At 40.5% G+C, this 27,349-nt stretch overlaps 1 protein-coding gene across 1 annotated transcript in view; it reads left to right on the forward strand.

Annotated features, from left to right (window-relative positions):
* RSRP1 (arginine and serine rich protein 1) overlaps window positions 1-27,349 on the forward strand; it is a 48,463-nt gene that overhangs the window by 2,814 nt on the left and 18,300 nt on the right. The window contains exons 2-3 of the mRNA XM_053707211.1: window positions 3,803-3,855; window positions 24,393-25,025. Of these exons, the coding sequence (XP_053563186.1) occupies window positions 3,803-3,855; window positions 24,393-25,025 (686 nt within the window). The remainder of the gene's footprint in view (window positions 1-3,802; window positions 3,856-24,392; window positions 25,026-27,349) is intronic.

Below are 27,349 nucleotides of genomic sequence, written 5' to 3' on the forward strand. Positions count from 1 at the left end.
GCCTTTGGCTATGACGTATTCCGTCATAACGGCTTTAAAGCCCAGTGCCGCTGTGATGAGATACAACTGCATAACGGCGTGAAAAGGTTAAATGTATGACTCATAACACTATATTGAAAGAAATACAATGTTATCTTTTCACAAAGCCACTGTTTAAAGTACCATGAATATGTATGCATTACCTCCAATATTTTGCTCGCAAAACCCCCCTGCTATGTTACGTTTGTGAGTAAAAGGAAAAAACAAGTTACATTATTATATACTGTAAATCTTAAAACGACCCAGGGCATCAGGGATTAAAGTGAAAGTAAATTTTACAATCCACAAATAACGCTATGGATTCTACTACTATAATCCTATATAGTCGTTATTTAAAAAAAAATAAAAAAATTTGTGCCAAATTATAACGTTGTATTTTCCGTACCTTTTTGCTAGCTTCCGGCTTTAATAGTCTTACACGTAAGAGCGGTCCCACCCGCTCTATGTATTTATCTGTGCTTGCTCTCGTTAGTAAAAAAAAAAAATTGCGCATTGGGCAATGCGATCTCTGTGTCTATACATAGGATTTCTCTTTGGCTTTTGAACATGCATCGGATCATGGATTAACTTCTAGGATAGCCGCATGTGCATTTCAAATGGTGGCGTCGATCTAACCATTTGACGCCCATGGGGACCAATGATGTTGTTATATCAGTATTCGTCACTGCAAAACAATTTATTTTTTTCATGTGCACGGAGGAACGGTAAACAAGTCTGGTGGTTTGAGGGTAAAGAAGTAGTGTTAAAAATAGAATTAGAACAAAATTATGAATGGAAGTTCACTTATTTTTAATTGTATTTTACAACCAAAATATAGCGATATACTAATGTTGACTTTCACTTTGTCTCTTAAATCATAAATAATTTTACTAACTTTTAAAGGAACACTGTACCCAATTTTTTTCTTTTGTAATTCAGAAAGAGCATGCAATTTTAAGCAACTTTCTAATTTACTCCAATTATCAATTTTTCTTCGTTCTCTTGCTATCATTATTTGAAAAAGAAGTTATCTAAGCTTTTTTTTGGTTTCAGTACTCTGGACAGCACTTTTTTATTGGTGGATGAATTTATCCATCAATCAGCAAGGACAACCCAGGTTGTTCCCCAAAAATGGGCCGGCATCTAAACTTACATTCTTGCATTTCAAATAAAGATACCAAGAGAATGAAGGAAATTTGATAATAGGAGTAAATTAGAAAGTTGCTTAAAATTTCATGCTCAGTCTGAATCACGAAAGAAAATTTTTGGGTACAGTGTCCCTTTAATATAAATAAAGGCATTAGTATTTAGCACATGCGCTCTAACCAGTGTCCAACAATCAAATGGTTGTTAGTGCGCACAGCCTTTTACTGTTAAAGAATCTGATGGGCACTGTGACGTACTGGCTTTGGAATGTGACTACCTTGAAGAGCACATGCGCGATGCGTATCTATCAGCTGACTGAACGTCTCTTACGTTTGCTCTTCTGATAGAGCACAGTCCCCCTGATCACATGACTATTATCACATGACTTACATTTTAGCCAATTAGTGCAGTGTCAGCCACAACTCCCAGGAGAGAGCACAATGTTATCTATGACCCACATAAACTAGCCTTGTCTAGTGAAAAGCTAATAAATAAAAAAAAAAGCATGTGATAAGAAGCGGTCTGTAGTGGCTTAGAAAGATACAGAGCTTGGAGGTTTAAATGTTATAAAGTGTATTAATGTAACAATGTTGGTTGTGCAAAGCTGGGGAATGGGTAGTAAAGGCATTATTTATCTTTTTAAACAATAACAATTTTTGTGTTGACTTATCCTTTAACCCTTTGAGTGCTAATGATGGCTCTGAGCGTCACAGAGTTTCCCACTCTGGTGCTAATGACGGCTCTGAGCCGTCACTAGCACTCTCCCACCTTGAGGGAGATCTGGGGGCTCCTACCCCGGCGATCGTGCCTGTAGAGTGACAGGCATCGCCGGGACTTCCCGTTTTGTGTGGTGACGTCACGCGCAATAACGTGATGACGCCACCACGCAACTTATACTTAACAATGTTAAGTATAGGAGCAGGGGGCATGCTGCTTAGAAGCCTGTATCTCAGGCATCTAAGCAGCTACAGACCCCCAAGACCCACCATTGGAAAGGTTCCTTGATAAAGCTCATTAGCGAAACGTACGTAGGATACATTGTTCCTGGGCGTCTTTCCAAGTATCTGCACACCAATTAGGAGAGAGACATATACTGGACTTAAGGGGGAGGTTGTGTGGTCAAATATCTGCACTCCTTACCACGGTCTCTGGTATTGTGTGTAGCTCAACCTGAGCAATTACTATATTGTATTGCCAATCCTGTTGTATTTGGTGTTTAAAGCAACTCTTGTGACGCTTTTTATATTTGTATTTTAATAAATCTTTTTATCCAAATATCCTGTTCAAGCAACTGTTTACCCAACAGTATAAAAGTGGGTGTGCACATTAACCTGAGCGTGGCTATAGCTCCATCCCATGTGAGTAATCATTTGTATACACACCTTCTGCACTGAAATAAGGTTACAGAATTACGCTATGTGGCATTTCTTTTTTCATATGAGGATCAAAAAAGAAAAATAGAAGAGTGAAGAATTTTAAGAAGAATTCATATATCCTTACATGAACTTTACACAATTGTCTAAGTTTTAACACATTATTGTGTCACTTTTGTTCACTTTTTCTTTGTATTTTTATCACATTTATTTCACATTTTTGCGTTTTTGTGATACTATGGTATTTGTTATTATTGGAAAGGTAATCGCCTAACCTTGTGTACAGTGTAATTCTTGGGGGTCTGAAAAAAATAAAGTTAAAAAAAAATTGTTCAAAAAATAAAAAAAATCATTAAAAAAATATTAGCACCCAGGTGGGAAAGTGCTTAGCACTCAAAGGGTGAAAGTAAATTTTTCTATTCAATATCAAATGACATTCACAAATTTTATCTCTAACTCAGTCGCTAACTTTTTATTAAAAAAAAGTGTTTTGAAGATATTTATATAATCCTATACCGTTATAAGTGCTTCCTCCGCCCACCCGTTCATTTCCTGGTTTTACTCCTTTGCACGTAACAGAGGTCCCACCCTCTCTCACGTGTACCTATGTGCGCGTTCTTTAGCTTCATTAAATTGTGCATGTGTCAACACTTGGCCGCAGTGTTACATATAGATTCAATGAATCAACGAAATTGGAGAACAAGTAGAGAATGTGCATGTGTCTCTTATGAGCATGCTTCTATACAGGTCTCAATTTCTGTGAGACACGTATGTGCATTTAGAATTGTGGGCGTAGAGCGAGTCAGTTGGGACGCCAGTGGGGGGACCAATAAAAAAATATAGAAAGAGATTAGTCATTCGAAACCTTTTTTTTTTTTGCCAGCCAGAATTACGGAGTGAGAAGGTATCGGTCTAAAAGGTAGAATTTGAAGTTTACTAGTTAAGATAAAAAATTATGAATAAAGGTCTTCCTAAATTTCGAAGATCTTTTAAGGGGCTGCAGAGTGGTAGGTTAAAGTTAACTTTTCATTTAAGTTGTAGCCATGAACATTTTAATAAAAACGTGTTCTAACTGACATGGCTAGCAGACCATCAGTTTGCTGAAGTGTTGTCATTTGCATATATTATATAAGTATATATACAATTTTGTCATAATTCCACAAATAATTTGAGTATATTTTTAATAAATGGAGCAGCATGATTGCATGAGCTACTTTAATAAAATATATTGGTAGCTTATTTATATATTTTTATTTTTTTAACAGGATTCTTTCTGATTCCCCAAAGATATACAGCGTTGATGCAGTTAGAAAATATGGTGAGTTTAGTTTTCCTCTATATTAATAGAATGTTTCTTTGCCAGCACCCTTCTTTTTATATGTAAACATGAGAAAAAATAATTTTATTTTTTTTTAAACATAGATAATTTGCACAGTTTGGTAGTAGGAGTTATAACATTGCTGCTTAAAGGGATATGAACCCCCAAAATATTTTGATTCAGACAGCATACCATTTAAAAAAAAAAAAAAAGTTTCCAGTTTTCTTCTATTATTGGACTTGCTTCGTTCCCATTATATTCTCTTTCAAAGAGATATCTAAGTAGATGTCTGTAGCACTACATGGTGTAGAAAAAAATTGGGTTTCATATCCCTTTTAAGTGTTCAGACACGCTACACACTTTTTGTACTACTTGACTTTTTCTGTATTACAGGACTCAGCCTGGATGAAGATCTGTCTGGTTAAAGGGACACTGAACCCAATTTTTTTTTCTTTCGTGATTCAGGTAGAGCATACAATTTTAAGCAACTTTTTAATTTACTCCTATTATCAAACTTTCTTCATTCTTTTGGTATCTTTATTTGAAATGCAAGAATGTAAGTTTAGATGCCGGCCCATTTTTGGTGAACAACCTGTGTTCTTGCTGATTGGTGGATTAATTTAACTGACCAATGAACAAGTGCTGTCCAGGGTCTGAACCAAAAATAGCTTAGATGCCTTTTTTAAAATAAAGCTAGCAAGAGAACGAAGAAAAATTGGTAATAGGAGTAAATTAGAAAGTTGCTTAAAATTACGTGCTCTATCTGAATCATGAAAGAAAAAAATTTGGGTTCAGTGTCCCTTTAAGTCCCTTATTCCCCCTAAATGGCTTGTTGCCTATAATGTCCAATTATGGACACTCATTGGAACAGGGAACGGAACATATTTATTTGTTGAAACAATCCTCCAAGGGAGGTAGACATCATTAAAATATGTTATGTTTCATACATGCAAGCTGAGAGGAGCTGTGCTTATTTAAGCGGCACCAGAACTTTGAGATATAAACACATGCAACTGGTGCACTTTTTTTTTATATACATACACTGTTTATTTGCCTTTATGGCTCTAGTGGGGTTATAGGCAACAGGGGCGAGCAAGCTCTGTGTGTGACTTTGTTCGCTGCTATCGCACTGTTTATGGTGAGCATAAGATAATGGTGTCTTCCATTTTCCCAAACATATATTCTGCAGACATATGGGAGCGGGAGCTGCACCTACGTAATTTATATTTTGTGTTATTACCCAGCCTGCAATATGCACATCTTCTTCTTGCACTGTGCCAAGTCGTAGTCTACATCGGACTGGCAGCGTGGGAGGTGGTGAGACATCCCAGACGTAAGCATTGACTGGGGGCTAAATAAGGGAATATTTTCTGGTTCTTAAAATGACAAAACAATTTCATATTGGAGGCAACTACCCTTTTTATTATGGAGGACTCAATTTCAGTCAGCAATGTTAATTGAGTTGAATAAATTATGCTTTGCAGGTTACACAGTGTTGTGCTAAATTGTGTAGTTCATGTCTTACTACTGTCCTGCAGTCTTCTTCCGGTGGGCTTAGTACTCAGACACCTGCACTATCTCTCAATCAGCCTAGGTTAACACTGTGACCTCAGTGGCCTCGCAGATCTTAGTTATGCCTTTTATAACTCCAGTCTATCTCAGTCGCTCTCATGCAGTGCCCTGCGATTCCCATCTGCTGTTTTTCCTCATGATTGTGGCCCAATTACTATCGCCAGTTACTGCTGCCCTGAGTGCTATTCCCATTGCAGAGGAAAGGAAGAGGAAGGTTAAACATGGATACTCTGATTTTAAGACCAGCAGCACTCTTGAGGCTACAACGGCCAGTCATGTTCAACTTTCTGATGAGGAACATTCCTTGTCTAGTTCTCAGGGGTAACTTTCATCCCATAGCTCCTCTGGTGACAGAGTACAGTATTCAGAGGAAATTAATTTTAGGTTAAAAACTGAACACCTGATATTTACTTAAGGAAGTTTTGTCCACGTTGGATGTACCTGAGCCTAAGCCAGCAGATAGAAAAACGAGTACCAAGCTGGATATGGTGTTTAAACCTAAGTTAAAGACCCCTGAAGTGTTTCCAGCACCTTCATTGATGACAGATAGTATATCTAAGGAGTGGGAGAAAAGCCTGTGTGTTGTCTTCCCCCCCCCCCCCCTTCTCCAAGTTTTAAAGGGACAGTCAACCTAAAAATAGTTTTAAGTTATATCTTAAGTTTCCATAGATCGTTTTTTACAAATGTAGCCCAGTTTTTACATATTCCGTTTTAGAGTTAAAGCACTTTGGCGCCACTACCGTTTAAAAATGTCCGTCTGGATCTGCCCCTTTTTCATCATCTGTTACATCATGATCTTCTTGTGATCCCTGTAATTTTCTATCTTCCTCGTAACCGGCTTTAGCGGATGCGCAATGTGCCTATTGTACTGAAGGGGAACTTTTTCACATAGGAACAAAAACGCTGGGAAAAAGTTCCCCTTCAGTAGCCTGATTAGTAAAACGCATGCAAATCCTTTAACAAGTTCCCACGAGTGGTTGATGTAACTCTGATAATGATTGGATTTTATACACGTCACAGTACCTATCATATGAATAAATGAATTCAGTACATTTTGTCACTTCTGCTTTGGTATAAACACAGACCAAGTCTGCCCAAATCATGTTGATTCATATCCTCTGTGTGGTTTGCCAAAAGCATTTAATTATAAACTGAACATTAGACAAAGTTGGATTCAGCTATTTAAGCATAAGGTTGTGTAATGGATTCATTATACTTAAGCTCAAACAGCTGAACCCAACTTCTTTTGTTTTTCAAGGGGGTTCGCGCTTCTAGCCTGCTGTAAGTATTGTGGTGGTTCCGTTTTATAATTAAATTCTTTTGGCAAACCACAGAGGATGTGAATCGGCATAATTTGGGCAGACTCGGCCTGTGTTTATACCAAAGCAGAAGTGACAAAATGTACTGAATTCATTTATTCACATGATAGGTACTGTGATGTGTATAAAATCCAATCATTATCAGAGTTACATCAACCACTCGTGGGGACCTGTTAAAGGATTTGCATGTTTTTTTTTTTACTAATCTAGCTACTGAAGGGGAACTTTTTCACATCGTTTTTGTTCCTAACTCAGTGTGGAGTAGGAACAAGCAGCTCAATAAATCTGCATGAAGGGTCGGTCCCATACCTGGGCTCAGGTCAAGTAAGGGGCAGATTAGCTCAATTCCAGGAATTTTGGGCTCAGTTGGTTCAGGGCCCTTTCAATCTGGACATTATATCCCAGGGATACAAAATAGGTTTTCTATCTCGCCCTCCAAGGGGCAAGGTCCTCACCTTAGGGGTTCTGAAGAGACCGTAATAAAAGGAAGGCCTTCCTAAATTGTGTAAAAGGACTTGGTGTCCATGGGAATATTCATAGTTCCTAAAAAGGAGGGAACTTTTCATTCCTTTCTAGACCTGAGGGTTACTTCCTTCAAAATGGAAACGAACCAGTCTATCCTTCCCCACCCCCCCTTCCAGAAACTATAATTCATGACTACCATAGATTTAAAGGTTGCATATCTTTAAAGTGGATGTAAATTTTTAACATATTGACCTTCCAAATCTGTTCTTATGCACTCTTTTATTAATACCGCATACTTTTTTCTTTTAAATGTAGAAAAAATAAATTAATATTTACGTTTGTAACTCGTCTCCGTTTTCAGGCAGAGCTCCTCCCATCCATAATTTCCCTTCTTTTCAGCGCATAACGTCTGGAGCGGTCCCACCCGCTCTCTGACGTATTACCCTTGCGCGTTCACGATGGCTCCTTTTTGTGCGCATGCGCTTCTAATTTAGTGCCGAATATGCGCATGCGTGTACTCTAGACTTCCTGAATTGCGCATGCGTTTCTAAACTCGCGATCGTGACTTCAAATCTTTGTGCGCATGCGTTGCTAGGGGGTATGTTATCAAAGCTTTGAAAGCCAGCTGAAGTTGTTTTACGCATGCGCTTATAAAAGACACATGCGCATAAATTCACAATGACGTTAAGAAAAAGGGGCTGGACGCCATGGGGTATGCCAAATTATTAGTTTAGGCAAATGTCAATCACTGTAAGAAAAGCGGAACAAAATGGCGGGCGGAGGGAGAAAGCAAGACGTTTTTAGTTATAGAGGTATATATATCGATATAATATTATGTTTTTACAAAATTGATGACTTAAACTTATGCTATTTTTGGATTATAAAGCAGTTGTGACTGTCGACTATCAGTGAGTTTACATCCACTTTAAACTCCCATTCAAGATCATAATCTTCAATTGCTTGTTTTCCCTTCATGGACAATCACTACCTGTTCATAGCTCTTTCATTTTGTTTAGCTACGGTTTTAGAATCTTTACAAAAGTTCTAGGGGCCATCCTGGTGGTAGTCTGATTACAGGGTTTGCTGTGGCGCCATACTTGGATGATATTATGGTTCAAGCACCATCTTTATATTTAGCAGGCTCTCACTGAGGCTATTTTGGTATCTTTGGACACATGGCTGGAAAGTTACTCCGGAAAAGAGCTCTCTCATTCTCAACACACAAGTAAGCTTCTTAGGGACTGTTAATGATCCTGTCTGCATGTGTATTTACCTCAGATTAGCAAATGGAGAAGCTCCAGGCTGCCTGTGTAGTCTTCAGACCACTCCTTGGCCTTCAGTGGCTCAATGCATGGAGAGGTGGTAGGTCTTATAGTGGTGGCTTCAGGTGCTATTCAGTTTGCTCGCTTTCATCTGAGACCTCTACAGTTATGTATTCTCAGTCAATGGAACGGAAATCATTTAGACCTGTTCCAGGAAATCTCTCTGTATCTATGGACGCATTAACAGTTCCATGAAACTTCAGTCTAGTGTATCATCTTAATCTTCTCAAAATCTAGATTCTTTGAGGCTGACTCAATGGAGATTGAACACAGCTTTTTATTTAAAGGGACCCTAAACACCATCTGTTTTAATGTAATTATAATCAATAATACCCCTAAACCACCGCCTACTGAATGCAGTGCTGGCTGCCAAGTTGTAACGCACGTTCTATGCGATACTCAATGCACACTCCCTTCTTCACTTGCATGCGCATACCAAGTAAAGGGACTTTAAACACTTGCCATTAGGTTATTTTGTTTTTTTTATTCATAATGTTTCTTTTGTTTTTTTAAATGCAATTTGCTATTTATTTTTATTATATGTTTACTTTTTTTACATTTATTTCACTTTCTGACCGCTCCGTGCAGACATGGCAGAAAGTTATGTGTAGACAAACCTCCCAGAAGTCTCTGCTTTGCTGTGAGCGCGCACGTCTGTAGAGTTGTAGACAGCACACTGAGCACAGCATGACTAAATCTACAGCGATTATCTTAGTGTTTTTCCCTGAATAGTATCATTTGAACTGGCCTCATCTGTAAGCTAATAATTCATTATCATTTTTTAAAAACAAAATGTATTTACCCTATTTTTTAATCTTACTTGTAGTGCGAGTGAAAGAGGGATCGCCCAACACACTGCTCAGGGAGACAGCTGCTGTCTCATAAATATTACCCCTCTGTTTTTTCTATCCAAGCTCCCGGAGTCCCGCTCAATTTATTGCACATCTTATACAGCTCACGCTCTCTGTGCATCTCAGGTTATGTGACCGCATCAGTGGTTTGTCTATTTAGCAGGCATTCCAAAGATCCTAAAAGATAGTGTAGGGAAGGGGATGCTTTATTTGTTTTGTGTTAAGAGTATGTAGAGGTCAGCCACAGTGCTCTGTTCTATGTACATCAATTTATAATGTCACATAACCTGAGATGCACAGAGAGCGTGAGCTGTATAAGATGTGCAATAAACTGAGCGGGACTCTGGGAGCTTGGATAGAAAAAAGAGGGGTAATATTTATGAGACAGCAGCTGTCTCCCTGAGCAGTGTGTTGGGCAGTCCCTCTTTCACTCGCACTACAAGTAAGATTAAAAAATAGAGTAAATACATTTTGTTTTTAAAAAATGATAATGAATTATTAGCTTACAGATGAGGCCAGTTCAAATGATACTATTTAGGGAAAAACACTAAGATAATCGCTGTAGATTTAGTCATGCTGTGCTCAGTGTGCTGTCTACAACTCTACGGACGTGCGCGCTCACAGCAAAGCAGAGACTTCTGGGAGGTTTGTCTACACATAACTTTCTGCCATGTCTGCACGGAGCGGTCAGAAAGTGAAATAAATGTAAAAAAAGAAAAAAAAAGTAAACATATAATAAAAATAAATAGCAAATTACATTAAAAAAACAAAAGAAACATTATGAATAAAAAAAAAAACCAACCTAATGACAAGTGTTTAAAGTCCCTTTAAGGCTCTTGGTATTTTTCCTTTGTCATTTGCATTGTTTGTAGTTAACTTAATACTTTAACAATGAAGTAACTCCATAAAAACAAACAATAGCATCAACTTACTGGCATGGTTAGAACATGGGTATCTAGGCCATCTGTAAATTACATATGCCTGCAGGGGCTGAGCTCCCGTAAGCAAGAGGGTCGTTACCGACCCACACTCAATAAGTGTATCCATTCAGGGCCAGCCCAGATCTCATAGAGGTCTCGTCCCCAGGCGATAGGGAGGAAGGGAGAAGCCAAAGGGGAGGTGGGGGGGATTTTTAGTCTATAGCATGATAGGAGAAGGTATTATAGGCGGAATAGCAGTGTGGGAGTGAGCGGGAAAGAAGGTCTATGTGTATGTGATTTAATCCAGGGAATCCAAATATTCCAGTACGTGTCTGAATTATCTGCCTGTTGGTAGAAATTTCTTTCCATGTTAGCAAATGTGTCCATAATTTTTATTACAGTTTGTATCTGAGGAGGGTCTTTCTGTGTCCATGCTCTAGCTACCGCTAGTTTGTTGGCTGCAAAATGAAAGATGGCTAACTGTTTCCTATGTCTGGGGAGCACTGGTCGAAATAAACTGAGTAACGCTGATTTGGGGCTCAGTCTGAAAGGCCTCTCTCTTAGAGTAAAAGTTTTTACTATGCACTCAATTTAGCGCAAATATAAAAACATACGTACAAGATATAAAATCAAAACAAGCAATGTGGGACAATATCACCATATGTTTTCTCCCCGACAGCCGCGGATAAGTCTTTTGCAGATTGGAAGAAGCCGTTAATACTTCTAACCTTCACCGCCAGCAAAACTGGCTATTTTCAGGCTTGCATCAGAGGAGAAACATGTTAACTTCAATGCGTTTCTTCTGGTATCCACCAGACTTTTTCAAGAGGAAAAAGTCTGATGGATACCAGAAGAAACGCGTTGAGGGCTTTCTTCGCTCTTGTCTTCATTTTTTTAGTAGTTTCTTGATTGCAGATCAAGCTGGCAGTAGCAGTAGAGGTCTCCTGGGGAGGTGCTCCTTCTGACCGATGTTAGGGAAAAGGAATTGGGTTATGACCCGTAGGCAAAGTGGGCCAACGGGAAAAGGAGGAGAGAGACTTGGCACCCCTTTTTCTTTAAAGTGTGAGAGAGGGGGCAGACAATGCCAGTAAAATGATTGACCTTCATACGCGGGATTATGTGTTGCTTGCAAGAATTGAGATCACCTGCAGTTATGACTATATGGTGTATAATGCCAGCCTGTTGACTTGTCTTGGGTATCTGGCAACCAGCAAGCAAATGATCAGTTCCTATGGCTGTATCTGAACAGGCCTCAGTAGATTTATATAGATATGGGCAAGTTCAAAGGGCCTCAACCTCTGTGTTTATTTCTATTGTTTGTGAGGGCTGCAACCCAATATGGTGCCGTCGTGCCCTATACCAGTGTCTGAGGAGGTAAATAATAATAAAGAAAAAAGGGACCACTCAGTGTACCTTAGTGTTTATGATCTCGGTATTATAGTCGCCAGGCTAGGATCAACGTAAACTTGTTTTACCCACTGCAGGCACACCTCTTATGGGAACGATACCCCCTCTTCACCTTCCTGTAGCTTGGATATCAGTTTTCCTGTTTGTCTGTTTTATTGGTGAATAAAGATGGACCAAGAAACCCTGCAAGATGTTACATGTTCTTTTATGTTTTGATGCTAATGTAGAATCACCAATCCCTTTCTGTTCTCCATGCATTGAGAGAACTTTACATTACAGGGATAGACTTTTTTCCTGAGCCAACATTGTCTAAGGCGGATGCTGTTCAGGAGTCTTCTGACAATGTTCAAGATATGCCGCAGCTTTCTCCTCAAGCATCCTAAAATTTAGCGTCTATACAGCCAGTTGCCTGTGGTTCCTCTGTTACTCCAACTGGAGTTACCTTGCAAGACATCGCTTCCCTAATGTCATCAGCGGTATCTGATGCGTTGTCTGCTTTTCCCATGCTGCAGGGAAAGCGCAAGAGGAAATGTAATCGATCAGTGAATAAGGTTGCTGACACAGTAGTGGCCATTCCGAATGTTCCTTCCCAGAAACCTGAAGAGGAGGATACTTCGGTAGCATCTGAGGGGGATATCTCAGACAGTGTGTTACAGTACCAACAGGATACCAAGGTTAATACCAGATGAACAATGTCCTGCATAGGGAATCAGCAATTCACAACCCAAACAGTTTTCAGGTTTAAAACAGAATGACATTTATTAAAGGCTAGATGCCTAGTATTTATACAGGTTTGACCCCAGATGGGGGGGTTGAAATACTCTTCTACATTTAGATAAAAAGGGGAAGACGCCCTTTTATGAAACAGTAGAATTACATTACTTAAATACTTTACTTAGGCAGATAACAACTTAAACACATTTGGCTTGTCTTATCACCTAGCGTCTGCTCTCTGAGGGTGATTAAACAATGGCCTGTTTATTACTTAAATGTAATTATAGCACACAATAACTGAGGCCAGAAAACCTGTCTTTAGAAATTAGATTCTTAAAGCTAAACACAGTTAACTCCTTCAGTCCTGACAGAAGGGTCTGTCACACAGTGTAATACCTTAAGCTGATACTGAAGTGGTTTCTTTCAGGTTTAAACTTTACCACCTCCGTTTGTTACTTAAGGTGGTTTTAGCTACCCTGGAAGACTCTGACACTACTGTCGTAGTCAATCCTAAGAAGTCTAGTAAAGTAAACAAGTATTTTGACGTGCCTTCCATGGTGGAAGTCTTTCCTGTACCAGATAGGGCTTCAGAGATTATTGCTAAGGAATGAGAGAGACTGGGTATCCCTTTTTTTTTTTTCTCCATCCCCTATATTTAAGAAGATGTTTCCTATAGCAGACTCTATCAAGGAATCTTGACAGACGGTACCCAAGGTGGAAGGGGCAGTTTCCACACTAGCCAAGAGAACTATTCCCATAGAAGATAGTCGTTCCTTTTAAGGATCCTATGGATAAGTTAGAGGGGTTGCTCAAGAAAATGTATGTTCACTAGGGTTTACAATTGCAACCTGCGGTTAGTATTGCTACTGTCACTAGTGCAGCAGCATACTGGTTTGATGCGTTGTCTGGTTCTATTCGGACAGACACTCCCGTCAAAGAAATCCAGGATAGGATCAAGGCCCTTAAGTTGGCCAACTCCTTTATCACAGATGCTTCCCTACAGGTTATTAAACTGGGAGCAAAGATTTCCGGTTTTGCCGTTCTGGCCCGCAGAGCTTTATGGTAAAAATCTTGGTCTGCGGATGTGTCATCTAAGTCTTAACGTTTGGCGATTCCTTACAAGGGAAAGACCTTGTTTGGGCCGGGTTTGACGGAAATAATTTCTGATATTACGGGAGGAAAAGGCCATTTCTTCTGTTAAGTGTGATCAGTCCACGGGTCATCATTACTTCTGGGATATTACTCCTCCCCAACAGGAAGTGCAAGAGGATTCACCCAGCAGAGCTGCATATAGCTCCTCCCCTCTACGTCACTCCCAGTCATTCTCTTGCACCCAACGACTAGATAGGATGTGTGAGAGGACTATGGTGATTATACTTAGTTTTATATCTTCAATCAAAAGTTTGTTATTTTAAAATAGCACCGGAGTGTGTTATTATCTCTCTGGCAGAGTTTGAAGAAGAATCTACCAGAGTTTTTGTTATGATTTTAGCCGGAGTAGTTAAGATCATATTGCTGTTTCTCGGCCATCTGAGGAGAGGTAAACTTCAGATCAGGGGACAGCGGGCAGATGAATCTGCATAGAGGTATGTAGCAGTTTTTATTTTCTGACAATGGAATTGATGAGAAAATCCTGCCATACCGATATAATGTCATGTATGTATACTTTACACTTCAGTATTCTGGGGAATGGTACTTCACTAGAATTACACTGTAAGAAATACATAAAGCTGTTTAATAACTAGAGATTATGTTTAACGTTTTTGCTGGAATGTAAAATCGTTTTCATTTGCTGAGGTACTGTGTGAATAAATGTTTGGGCACTATTTTTCCACTTGGCAGTTGCTTAATCTGTTTTTCTGACAGTTTCTGTTCTCCCTCACTGCTGTGTGTGAGGGGGAGGGGCCGTTTTTTGGCGCTTTTTCTATGCATCAAATATTTCAGTCAGCAACTCATTGTATTCCCTGCATGATCCGGTTCATCTCTACAGAGCTCAGGGGTCTTCAAAACTTATTTTGAGGGAGGTAATTTCTCTCAGCAGAGCTGTGAGAATTATAGTTTGACTGAGATAAAAAACGTTTATTCTGTAATTTGTTTCCTGCTTTCAGAATTTGTTATCTTTGCTAATGGGATTAAACCTTTGCTAAAGTTGTGTTGTTTACAAGGATTGAGGCTATAACTGTTTCAATTTATTAATTTTCAACTGTCATAGATCTTCTGTGCTTCTTAAAGGCACAGTACATTTTAATATTATTCTAATTGAATTGTATTTCCAAGTTGCAAGTTTATTTGCTAGTGTGTTAAACATGTCTGATTCAGAGGATGATACCTGTGTCATTTGTTGCAATGCCAAAGTGGAGCCCAATAGAAATTTATGTACTAACTGTATTGATGCTACTTTAAATAAAAGTCAATCTGTACAAATTGAACAAATTTCACCAAACAACGAGGGGAGAGTTATGCCGACTAACTCGCCTCACGTGTCAGTACCTACATCTCCCGCTCAGAGGGAGGTGCGTGATATTGTAGCGCCGAGTACATCTGGGCGGCCATTACAAATCACATTACAGGATATGGCTACTGTTATGACTGAGGTTTTGGCTAAATTACCAGAACTAAGAGGTAAGCGTGATCACTCTGGGGTGAGAACAGAGTGCGCTGATAATATTAGGGCCATGTCAGACACTGCGTCACAGGTGGCAGAACATGAGGACGGAGAACTTCATTCTGTGGGTGACGGTTCTGATCCAAACAGACTGGATTCAGATATTTCAAATTTTAAATTTAAACTGGAAAACCTCCGTGTATTACTAGGGGAGGTGTTAGCGGCTCTGAATGATTGTAACACAGTTGCAATACCAGAGAAAATGTGTAGGTTGGATAAATATTTTGCGGTACCGACGAGTACTGAGGTTTTTCCTATACCTAAGAGACTTACTGAAATTGTTACTAAGGAGTGGGATAGACCCGGTGTGCCGTTCTCACCCCCTCCGATATTTAGAAAAATGTTTCCAATAGACGCCACCACAAGGGACTTATGGCAAACGGTCCCTAAGGTGGAGGGAGCAGTTTCTACCTTAGCTAAGCGTACCACTATCCCGGTGGAGGATAGCTGTGCTTTTTCAGATCCAATGGATAAAAAATTAGAGGGTTACCTTAAGAAAATGTTTGTTCAACAAGGTTTTATATTGCAACCCCTTGCATGCATTGCGCCGATCACGGCTGCAGCGGCATTCTGGATTGAGTCTCTGGAAGAGAACATTGGTTCAGCTACTCTGGACGACATTACGGACAGGCTTAGAGTCCTTAAACTAGCTAATTCATTCATTTCGGAGGCCGTAGTACATCTTACTAAACTTACGGCGAAGAATTCAGGATTCGCCATTCAGGCACGCAGGGCGCTGTGGCTAAAATCCTGGTCAGCTGATGTTACTTTTAAGTCTAAATTGCTTAATATACCTTTCAAAGGGCAGACCTTATTCGGGCCCGGGTTGAAAGAGATTATCGCTGACATTACAGGAGGTAAAGGCCATGCCCTGCCTCAGGACAAAGCCAAAGCCAAGACTAGACAGTCTAATTTTCGTTCCTTTCGTAATTTCAAAGCAGGAGCAGCATCAACTTCCTCTGCACCAAAACAGGAAGGAGCTGTTGCTCGCTACAGACAAGGCTGGAAACCTAACCAGTCCTGGAACAAGGGCAAGCAGACTAGGAAACCTGCTGCTGCCCCTAAAACAGCATGAATTGAGGGCCCCCGATCCGGGATCGGATCTAGTGGGGGGCAGACTTTCTCTCTTCGCCCAGGCTTGGGCAAGAGATGTTCAGGATCCCTGGGCGCTAGAGATAATATCTCAGGGATACCTTCTGGACTTCAAATACTCTCCTCCAAGAGAGAGATTTCATCTGTCAAGATTGTCAACAATCCAGACAAAGAAAGAGGCGTTTCTACGCTGCGTACAAGAGCTCTTGTTAATGGGAGTAATCCATCCAGTTCCACGATCGGAACAGGGACAGGGGTTTTACTCAAATCTGTTTGTGGTTCCCAAAAAAGAGGGAACTTTCAGACCAATCCTGGACTTAAAGATCCTAAACAAATTCCTAAGAGTTCCATCGTTCAAGATGGAGACTATTCGGACAATTTTACCTATGATCCAAGAGGGTCAATACATGACCACTGTAGATTTAAAAGATGCTTACCTTCACATACCGATTCACAAAGATCATTATCGGTACCTAAGGTTTGCCTTCCTAGACAGGCATTACCAGTTTGTGGCTCTTCCATTCGGATTGGCTACAGCTCCAAGAATCTTCACAAAGGTTCTGGGTGCTCTTCTGGCGGTACTAAGACCGCGGGGAATCTCGGTAGCTCCATACCTAGACGACATTCTGATACAAGCTTCAAGCTTTCAAACTGCCAAGTCTCATACAGAGTTAGTGCTGGCTTTTCTAAGGTCACATGGATGGAAGGTGAACGAAAAGAAAAGTTCACTCGTTCCACTCACAAGAGTTCCCTTCCTGGGGACTCTTATAGATTCTGTAGAAATGAAGATTTACCTGACAGAGGACAGGCTAACAAGACTTCAAAGTGCTTGCCGCACCCTTCATTCCATTCAACACCCGTCAGTGGCTCAATGCATGGAGGTAATCGGCTTAATGGTAGCGGCAATGGACATAGTACCCTTTGCACGCTTACACCTCAGACCACTGCAACTGTGCATGCTAAGTCAGTGGAATGGGGATTACTCAGACTTATCCCCTTCTCTGAATCTGGATCAAGAGACCAGAAATTCTCTTCTATGGTGGCTTTCTCGGCCACATCTGTCCAGGGGGATGCCATTCAGCAGACCAGACTGGACAATTGTAACAACAGACGCCAGCCTTCTAGGTTGGGGTGCCGTCTGGAATTCTCTGAAGGCTCAGGGACAATGGAGTCAGGAGGAGAGTCTCCTGCCAATAAACATTCTGGAATTGAGAGCAGTTCTCAATGCCCTCCTGGCTTGGCCCCAGTTGACAACTCGGGGGTTCATCAGGTTTCAGTCGGACAACATCACGACTGTAGCTTACATCAACCATCAGGGAGGGACAAGAAGCTCCCTAGCTATGATGGAAGTATCAAAGATAATTTGCTGGGCAGAGTCTCACTCTTGCCACCTGTCAGCAATCCACATCCCGGGAGTGGAGAACTGGGAGGCGGATTTCTTAAGTCGTCAGACTTTTCATCCGGGGGAGTGGGAACTTCATCCGGAGGTCTTTGCCCAAATACTTCGACGTTGGGGCAAACCAGAGATAGATCTCATGGCGTCTCGACAGAACGCCAAGCTTCCTCGTTACGGGTCCAGATCCAGGGATCCAGGAGCAGTCCTGATAGATGCTCTGACAGCACCTTGGGACTTCAGGATGGCTTACGTGTTTCCACCCTTCCCGTTGCTTCCTCGATCGATTGCCAGAATCAAACAAGAGAGAGCATCAGTGATTCTAATAGCACCTGCGTGGCCACGCAGGACTTGGTATGCAGACCTGGTGGACATGTCATCCTGTCCACCTTGGTCTCTACCTCTGAAACAGGACCTTCTGATACAGGGTCCCTTCAAACATCAAAATCTAACTTCTCTGAAGCTGACTGCTTGGAAATTGAATGCTTGATTTTATCAAGACGTGGATTTTCTGAGTCAGTTATTGATACCTTAATACAGGCTAGGAAACCTGTTACCAGAAAGATTTACCATAAGATATGGCGTAAATACCTATATTGGTGTGAATCCAAAGGTTACTCTTGGAGTAAGGTTAGGATTCCTAGGATATTGTCTTTTCTACAAGAAGGTTTAGAAAAGGGTTTATCTGCTAGTTCATTAAAGGGACAGATCTCAGCTCTGTCCATTCTGTTACACAAACGTCTGTCAGAAGTTCCAGACGTCCAGGCTTTTTGTCAGGCTTTGGCCAGAATTAAGCCTGTGTTTAAAACTGTTGCTCCACCATGGAGTTTAAACCTTGTTCTTAATGTTTTACAGGGCGTTCCGTTTGAACCCCTTCATTCCATTGATATAAAGTTGTTATCTTGGAAAGTTCTATTTTTAATGGCTATTTCCTCGGCTCGAAGAGTCTCTGAATTATCAGCCTTACATTGTGATTCTCCTTATTTGATTTTTCATTCGGATAAAGTAGTCCTGCGTACTAAACCTGGGTTCTTACCTAAGGTAGTTACTAACAGGAATATCAATCAAGAGATTGTTGTTCCTTCTTTATGCCCAAATCCTTCTTCAAAGAAGGAACGTCTACTGCACAACCTGGATGTAGTCCGTGCTCTAAAATTTTACTTACAGGCAACTAAGGAATTTCGACAAACGTCTTCTCTGTTTGTCATTTACTCTGGGCAGAGGAGAGGTCAAAAAGCTTCCGCTACCTCTCTTTCTTTTTGGCTTCGTAGCATAATTCGTTTAGCTTATGAGACTGCTGGACAGCAGCCTCCTGAAAGAATTACAGCTCATTCTACTAGAGCTGTGGCTTCCACTTGGGCCTTCAAGAATGAGGCCTCTGTTGAACAGATTTGCAAGGCTGCAACTTGGTCTTCGCTTCATACTTTTTCCAAATTTTACAAATTTGACACTTTTGCTTCATCGGAGGCTATTTTTGGGAGAAAGGTTCTTCAGGCAGTGGTTCCTTCTGTATAAAGAGCCTGCCTATCCCTCCCGTCATCCGTGTACTTTTGCTTTGGTATTGGTATCCCAGAAGTAATGATGACCCGTGGACTGATCACACTTAACAGAAGAAAACATAATTTATGCTTACCTGATAAATTCCTTTCTTCTGTAGTGTGATCAGTCCACGGCCCGCCCTGTTTTTAAGGCAGGTAAATATTTTTTAATTTATACTCCAGTCACCACTTCACCCTTGGCTTTTCCTTTCTCGTTGGTCCTTGGTCGAATGACTGGGAGTGACGTAGAGGGGAGGAGCTATATGCAGCTCTGCTGGGTGAATCCTCTTGCACTTCCTGTTGGGGAGGAGTAATATCCCAGAAGTAATGATGACCCGTGGACTGATCACACTACAGAAGAAAGGAATTTATCAGGTAAGCATAAATTATGTTTTCCTCCCTCAGGATAAGAGGGATAAGAGAAATAAGCAGAAGGGACGTCAAGATAATTTTCATTCCTTTTGAAATCTCAAGGGAAAGCCTTCCTCTCCCTCTTCCAAGCAGGAACAGTCCAAGCCTTCCTGCAGGCCTAACCAGTCTTGGAACAAGGGAAAACAATCCAAAAAAGCCTATTAAATAAAAAAACAGCATGAAGGGCCTGCCCCCGATCCGGGACCGGATCTTGTAGGGGCAGACTTTCCTTCTTCACTCAGGCTTGGGTATGGGATGTGCAGGATCCCTGGGCAGTGGAAATTGTGTCCCAGGGATACAAACTAGAGTTCAAAGCCTTTCCTCCCATGGGCAGGTTTCTGCTTTCAAGATTATCTGTAGAGCAGATAAAAGGAGAGGCGTTCTTATGCTGTCTTCTGGACCTTTCCGACTTGGGAGTGATAGTTCCTGTCCCTATACAAGAACAGGGTCTGGGGTTCTACTTCAATCTGTTTGTGGTTCCCAAAAAAGAGGGAACCTTCAGACCAATTTTAGATCTCAAGAGTCTACACAAATTCCTCAGAGTACCGTCCTTCAAGATGGAAACTATTCGTACCATTCTTCCCTTGGTTCAAGAGGGTCAATTTATGAAAACGGTAGATTTAAAGGACGCTTACCTGCATGTTTCCCATCCACAGGGACCATCACAAGTTTCTGAGGTTTTCATTTCTAGACAAACATTTCCAGTTTGAGACTCTTCCATTCGGCCTAGCCACAGCTCCCAGAATTTTTTCAAAGATTATAGGATCCCTGTTGGTGGTGCTCCGATTGCGGGGCATTGCAGTGGCGCCTTATCTGGACAACATTCTGGTTCAGGCGCCATCCTTTCAACGAGCAAGATCCTACACGGAAATGTTGTTATCCTTCCTGCGATCTCACGGATGGAAGGTGAATTTGGAAAAGAGTTCCTTAATTCCAACTACAAGGGTAGTTTTCTTGGGAACCATAATAGATTCCTTTATCAATGATGATTTTTCTGACAGAAGTCAGGAAATCAAAGATTTTCGTTTTTTTTTGCCTAGCGCTTCAGTCCTCTCCTTGGCCATCAGTGGCTCAGTGCATGGAGGTAATCGGTCTGATAGTAGCGGCAATGGACATCATCCCGTTTGCCCATTTCCACCTCAGACCTCTGCAGTTAAGCATGCTCAGACAGTGGAACGGAGATTATGCAGATCTGTCTCCACGAATGCAGCTGGAATGGGAGACGAGGTATTCTTTTCTTTGGTGGTTGTCTCTGGGTCACCTCTTCCAGGGAACCTGCTTCCGCAGACCCTCTTGGGTAATTGTGACAACAGACGCCAGCCAACTGGGATGGGGAGCAGTCTGGGGCTCTCTAAAGGCTCAGGGAACATGGACTTGGTCGGAGTCTGTTCTATCCATAAACATTCTGGAGCTGAGAGCAATCCTTAATTATTATTGCAGGTTCCAGTCGGACAACATAACTTCAGTGGCTTACATCAACCATTAGGGGAGAACTCGGAGTTCCTTGGCCATGGCAGAGGTAGCCAAGATAATTCATTGGGCGGAGACCCACAATTGCTACCTGTTGCCGATCCACATCCCAGGAGTGGATAACTGGGAGGCGGATTTTCTGAGCAGACAGACCTTTCACCCGGAGGAGTGGGAGCACCATCTGGAAGTGTTTTTCTGCCTAATTCTCAAACGGAGACAGCCAGAACTGGACCTCATGGCATCTCGGCAGAATGGCAAACTCCTGAGGTACGGATCGAGTTTGAGGGACCCTCAGGCTGTTCTGATAAGACGCTCTGGCGGTACCCTGGAATTTCAGTCTCTCATACCTATTTCCCCTGTTGAATCTTCTACCTCGGGTCATTGCTAGAATCAAACAAGAGATGGCGTTGGTGATCCTCATTGCACCGGCGTGGCCTTGCAGGATTTGGTATACAGACCTGGTGGAGATGTCATCTCTTCCACCTTGGAGACTTCCATTGAGAAAGGACCTTCTACTTAAAGGGCCCTTACTTCATCCAAATCTAGTTTTTCTGAAGCTGACTGCTTGGAAATTGAACGCTTAAAGGGACAGTCTAGGCCAAAATAAACTTTCATGATTCAGATAGAGCATGTAATTTTAAACAATTTTCCAATTTACTTTTATCACCAATTTTGCTTTGTTCTCTTGGTATTCTTAGTTGAAAGCTTAACCTAGGAGGTTCATATGCTAATTTCTTAGACCTTGAAGCCCACCTCTTTCAGATTGCATTTTAACAGTTTTTCACCACTAGAGGGTGTTAGTTCACGTATTTCATATAGATAACTTCTCATGCACGAGCACAGTGTTATCTGGGAGCAGGCACTGATTGGCTAGACTGCAAGTCTGTCAAAAGAACTGAAAAAAGGGGCAGTTTGCAGAGGCTTTGATACAAGATAATCACAGAGGTTAAAAGTATATTATTATAAATGTGTTAGTTATGCAAAACTGGGAAATGGGTAATAAAGGGATTATCTATCTTTTAAAACAATAAAAATTCTGGTGTAGACTGTCCCTTTAATTTTATCTAAGCGTTGAATTTCAGAATCGGTCATTGAGACCATGATTCAGGCTGGTAAGCCTGTGACTAGAAGGATTTATCATAGGATATGGAGTAAATATCTGTATTGGTGTGAATCCAAGGTCTACTCCGGATTCCTAGAATTTTGTCTGTTCTCCAAGAGGGTTTGAAGAAGGGTTTATCGACAAGCTCCCTAAAGGGTAAAATATTTGCCTTGTCTATTTTGTTACATAAACGTCTGGATTTCCCAAACGTGCAATATTTTTGTCAGGCCTTGGTCAGGATCAGGCCTGTGTTTAAGCTGGTTACTCCTCTCTGGAGTCTTAACATAGTTCTTAATGTTCTTCAACAGGCTCAGTTTGAGCCGATGCATTCCTTAGATATTAAGTTGTTATCTTGGAAGGTTTTGTTTCTTGTTGCTATTTCATCTGCTCAAAGAGTTTCAGAGCTCTCGGCATTAGAGTTTTGCGTACCAAGTTAGGGTTTCTCCCTAAAGTGGTTTCAGATCAGAACATTAATCGGGAGATTGTTTTCCTTGTGTCCTAAGCCTTCTCAGAAGGAACGTCTGCTACACAATCTAGATGTGGTGCGGGCATTGAAATTCTATTTGCAGGCGATTAAGGATTTTCTTCAGTTTTCTGCTCTGTTTGTGGTTTCCTCCGGGAAACGCAAGGAGCAGAAAACTATGGCTACTTCTCTTTCTTTGTGGCTGAAGAGTATCATTTGCTTTGCCTATGAAAACTGCTGGACAGCAGCCTCCTGAGAGAGTTACGGCTCATTCTACGAGGGCTGTTTCCTCTTCCTGGGCATTCAAAAATGAAGCTTCTGTGGAACAGATTTGCAAGGCTGCAACTTCGTCCTCTCTTCACACTTTTTCAAAATTCTATAAATTTGACACTTTTGCCTTGGCTGAGGCTTCTTTTGGGAGAAAGGTTCTTCAAGCAGTGGTGCCTTCTGTTTAGGTTCCCTGTCTTCTCCCTCCCTTATCTGTGTACTCTAGCTTGGGTATTGATTCCCAATAGTAATTAGATGATCCGTGAACTCACCGTGTCATTAGAAAGAAAACAAAATATATGCTTACCTGATAAATTTCTTTCTTTCTTGACACGTTGAGTCCACGGCCAGCCCTGTTTTCTTAAGACAGGTTTTTGTGGGTATGCTGTAAACTCCAGACACCCCTGCACCTTGCTTCTTTTCTCTCCTTTGCTTCGGTCGAATGACTGGGGTTGGAGGGAAGGGATGTGATAATTAACAGCTTTGCTGTGGTGCTCTTTGCCGCTGGGCAGGAGTGATATTCCCAATAGTAATTAGATGATCCATGGACTCACCGTGTCAAGAAATAAATACATTTATCAGGTAAGCATAAATTTTGTTTTTCATGATTTTTTTTTTTTTTTTTTTATAGTTGTCTCTAAGGCGTCCCTGTGGCAGTTCATACCTTTTTTGTTTGTCCCTTGGCTACCCTTACGCTTAAAGGGATGCTAAAGTTAAAATAAAATTGCATGCTGTATCTGAATCACAAGTTTAAAGTCTTTCCTGTTTACTTTATTAAATTGGGCACAGTATTTTTTATATGCACATTTTGTGTCACCAGCTACTACTACGGAGCATGTGCAAGAGTTCATTGTATGAATATAAAGTCTGTTTATTTAAATACCCGTTCTTCTTTTTTTTTTTTCAATAACTATACTTATTCAGTGCTAAACAATTTTAAATTTGTATAATTCAGATAACTTAATTTTAAGACCTTTTTTAAAATTCACTTCTATTTTTAAATTTACGTTGTTCTTTTAGTATCCTTTGACAAAGTATGAGCATTTTCTATACTAGTAGTTGGCTGATAATTATTGGCTACCCACATTTGTCTCTTTTGATTGGCTCACTGGATGTGTTCAACTAGCCTCGAGTTGTGCATTGCTTCAGCAAAGGATAACAAGAGAATAAAGTAAATTGAAAAGCTGTTTATATGTGTTCTTTCTGAATCATGCAAGAAAAAATAGGGTTTTATGTTCCTTTAATGTAATAGAAGAGAGCAGTGTACCCTATTCTGTCTTTAAGGTACCAATAAATACAGTAGATCTGCATAATCAACAAAAGCATTATGAAAAGACAATGCTATAATACTGTATTAGTTTGTGTGCAAGTGTTCTGGGGGACAGGGCAATTGATGAAAAGAAAAACAAAGTATGCTCATTTTGACAAAATAAAACTGCCTTATTGCAAAAAAAATTTCTGATTTGAAGGTACATTGTTATGCAGCTTACAATTTGTGTTTTTTTTTTAAGTCCCTTTTAAATAGACTTGCTCTACATGCATGGTTTTATTTGTTTCTTCTTTTAGACCTAAGCCTTTCAAAGAATAAAGACCTTCAAAAAAACAGCCCCTCAGCATGTGAAATAAAAAGAACTAGTGAAATGACCAATTTTATGGATGACTTGAGCTTAAATTCCCCAAAAGAGAGGCAATCCAGGTCAAGGTCAAAAACACATTCTTACAAACGGAAATCCTCAAGGTCATCATCGGATAGTTCTTCTGATTCTTGTTCTTCGAGCTCAAGCTGTAGCCGTTCATGTTCCAGAGACCGAAAATATAGACATAAAACATCACGACGCAGTTCCCGGTCATATTCCAGGAGCCATTCAAGATCCTACTCTAGAGATCGTTCCAGATCCTACAGCCCACGACATAGGAGGAGATATTCTCCTGCTTACAGAAGGTACTACAGATCTCCTCCACGATACAGATCACGTTCTCGAATGGGATCGGTTTACAGTAGCTGTTATTCTAGAAGCAGATCAAGATCTCGAATGGGTTCAGTTTACAGTAGCCGTTATTCTAGAAGCAGATCAAGATCTTGCGGAAGAAAGTATTATGGCTTTGTCAGAAGACCTTACTCTCCTACATTCCGAAGCTGGAGAAGTCGATCAAGGACTCGTTCTCGCAGCCGTACTCCACTGAGATTAAGTGAAAAAGGTGTGTGTGTATGCTGTCTTTCTTAAACAGTCTTACAATTGAGAAATACGGATAACATGCAACAAAAGTATTGGCTTTTAGTTCTTCCATGAAAATTTATAACCGTTAACTGTGCTCAAAATGTGTGTGTATGATAGAGATTTTATTTCTCTCTATTTCTCTATCTCTCGTTAATGGCAAGAGTCCATGAGCTAGTGATGTATGGGATATACATTCCTACCAGGAGATGGCAAAGTTTCAAAAACCTCAAAATGCCTATAAATACACCTCCCACCACACACATACTTCAGTTTTACAAATTTCGCCTCCTATGGAGGTGGTGAAGTAAGTTTGTGCTTGATTTTTATGATTTCTTCTATAAGCGCTTCTAAGCATTCTGAAGCCTAATTCCTCTCAGAGTACAGTGTGTCAGAGGGACGTGAAGAGAGTATTGCCTGTTGATTTTTATGGTTTCACTCATAGGAAATATTTTCAAGGGTTCTCTGTTATCGGTCGTAGGGATTCATCTCCTACCTCCCTTTTCAGATAGAAGATATACTCTTATACCATTACCTCTGCTGATAGTTTTCAGTACTGGTTTGGCTGTCTGCTATATGTGGATGGGTGTCTTCAGTAAGTATGTATCATTATTTAAGACACTCAGCTATGTTTGGCGCTTTATGTATTTAATATAAAGTTTTAAATATATGTGTTTACTTATATTTGCCATGAGGCAGGTCTATGTGTATTTCCCTTTGCAGTTTCAGTATGAGAATAATGTTTTAGGAAGTTAATTTTAAAAAACAAAAATTCTTATCTGGGGTTTAGTTTATCCAATTTGACTTGTTTTTTCCTTAAATTTTGCGGGCAAATCTAGGCTCGCTAAGGAGCAAAATGCTGTTCTTTATTGCAGTTTCTTAATTTCCTGCATCCTTATTGACGCTAGTTTGGCGCAAAGTCGCGCTTGTTATGAGGCGAGTTGCGTCATTTCCGAATGTTTGGCGCCAAAAAACTTTTCACTTTGCGTTGTGCGTCTTACTTGGCGCCAAATTTTTTTTGGTTATATTACCCCACTTCCTTTATGCTCCCTGCTCTCTTTATATTCTAGAGGGCTATGCTGTTTGCTTTTCTGCTTATTTAGCATATACATTTCTCCCTTTTTTTTTTTTTTTTTTTTTTTTGATATTTTGTTTAAATGTTGTTTTTTCTTCTGTTATGTGTGATCAGTCCACGGGTCATCATTACTTCTGGGATATAACTCCTCCCCAACAGGAAATGCAAGAGGATTCACCCAGCAGAGCTGCATATAGCTCCTCCCCCCTACGTCAGTCCCAGTCATTCTCTTGCACCCAACGAATAGATAGGATGTGTGAGAGGACTATGGTGATTATACTTAGTTTTTATGACTTCAATCAAAAGTTTGTTATTTTACAATAGCACCGGAGCGTGTTATTACTTCTCTGGCAGAGTTTGAGGAAGAATTTGCCAGAGTTTTTTACTATGATTTTAACCGGAGTAGTTAAGATCATATTGCTGTTCTCGGCCATCTGAGGGAGGTAAAGGCTTCAGATCAGGGGACAGCGGGCAGATGAATCTGCATTGAGGTATGTAGCAGTTTTTATTTTCTGAATGGAATTGATGAGAAAATCCTGCCATACCGTTATAATGACATGTATGTATACACTTCAGTATTCTGGGGATGGTATTTCACCGGAACTACTCTGTTAAAAGTCACTAATCCTTTTAATAAGTATTTATCATGTTAAACGTTTTTGCTGGAATGTAGAATCGTTTACATTGCTGAGGTACTGTGTGAATAAATATTTGGGCATTATTTTCCACTTGGCAGTTGTTTGCTTTTAATTGTGACAGTTTCGATTCTCTTCACTGCTGTGTGGGAGAGGGAGGGGCCGTTTTTGGCGCTCTTTGCTACGCATCAAAAAATTCCAGTCAGTTACTCTTATATTTCCTGCATGATCCGGTTCATCTCTGACAGATCTCAGGGGTCTTCAAACTTCTTTGGAGGGAGGTAGATTCTCTCAGCAGAGCTGTGAGAATTTTATATTGACTGTGAATAAAAACGTTGCTCTGTAATTTTTATGTAAAATTTAATTATTGTTATTTTACTAATGGGAACAAACCTTTGCTAAAAGTTGTGTTGTTTTAAAGTTTGATGCTATAACTGTTTTTCAGTTCATTATTTCAACTGTCATTTAATCGTTTAGTACCTCTTTGAGGCACAGTACGTTTTTGCTAAAAAAGATTATAACCAAGTTGCAAGTTTATTGCTAGTGTGTTAAACATGTCTGACTCAGAGGAAGATATCTGCGTCATTTGTTCCAATG

The sequence above is a fragment of the Bombina bombina genome, chromosome 3 (genome assembly GCF_027579735.1).
Source record: "Bombina bombina isolate aBomBom1 chromosome 3, aBomBom1.pri, whole genome shotgun sequence".
Classification (NCBI taxonomy): Eukaryota; Metazoa; Chordata; class Amphibia; order Anura; family Bombinatoridae; genus Bombina; species Bombina bombina.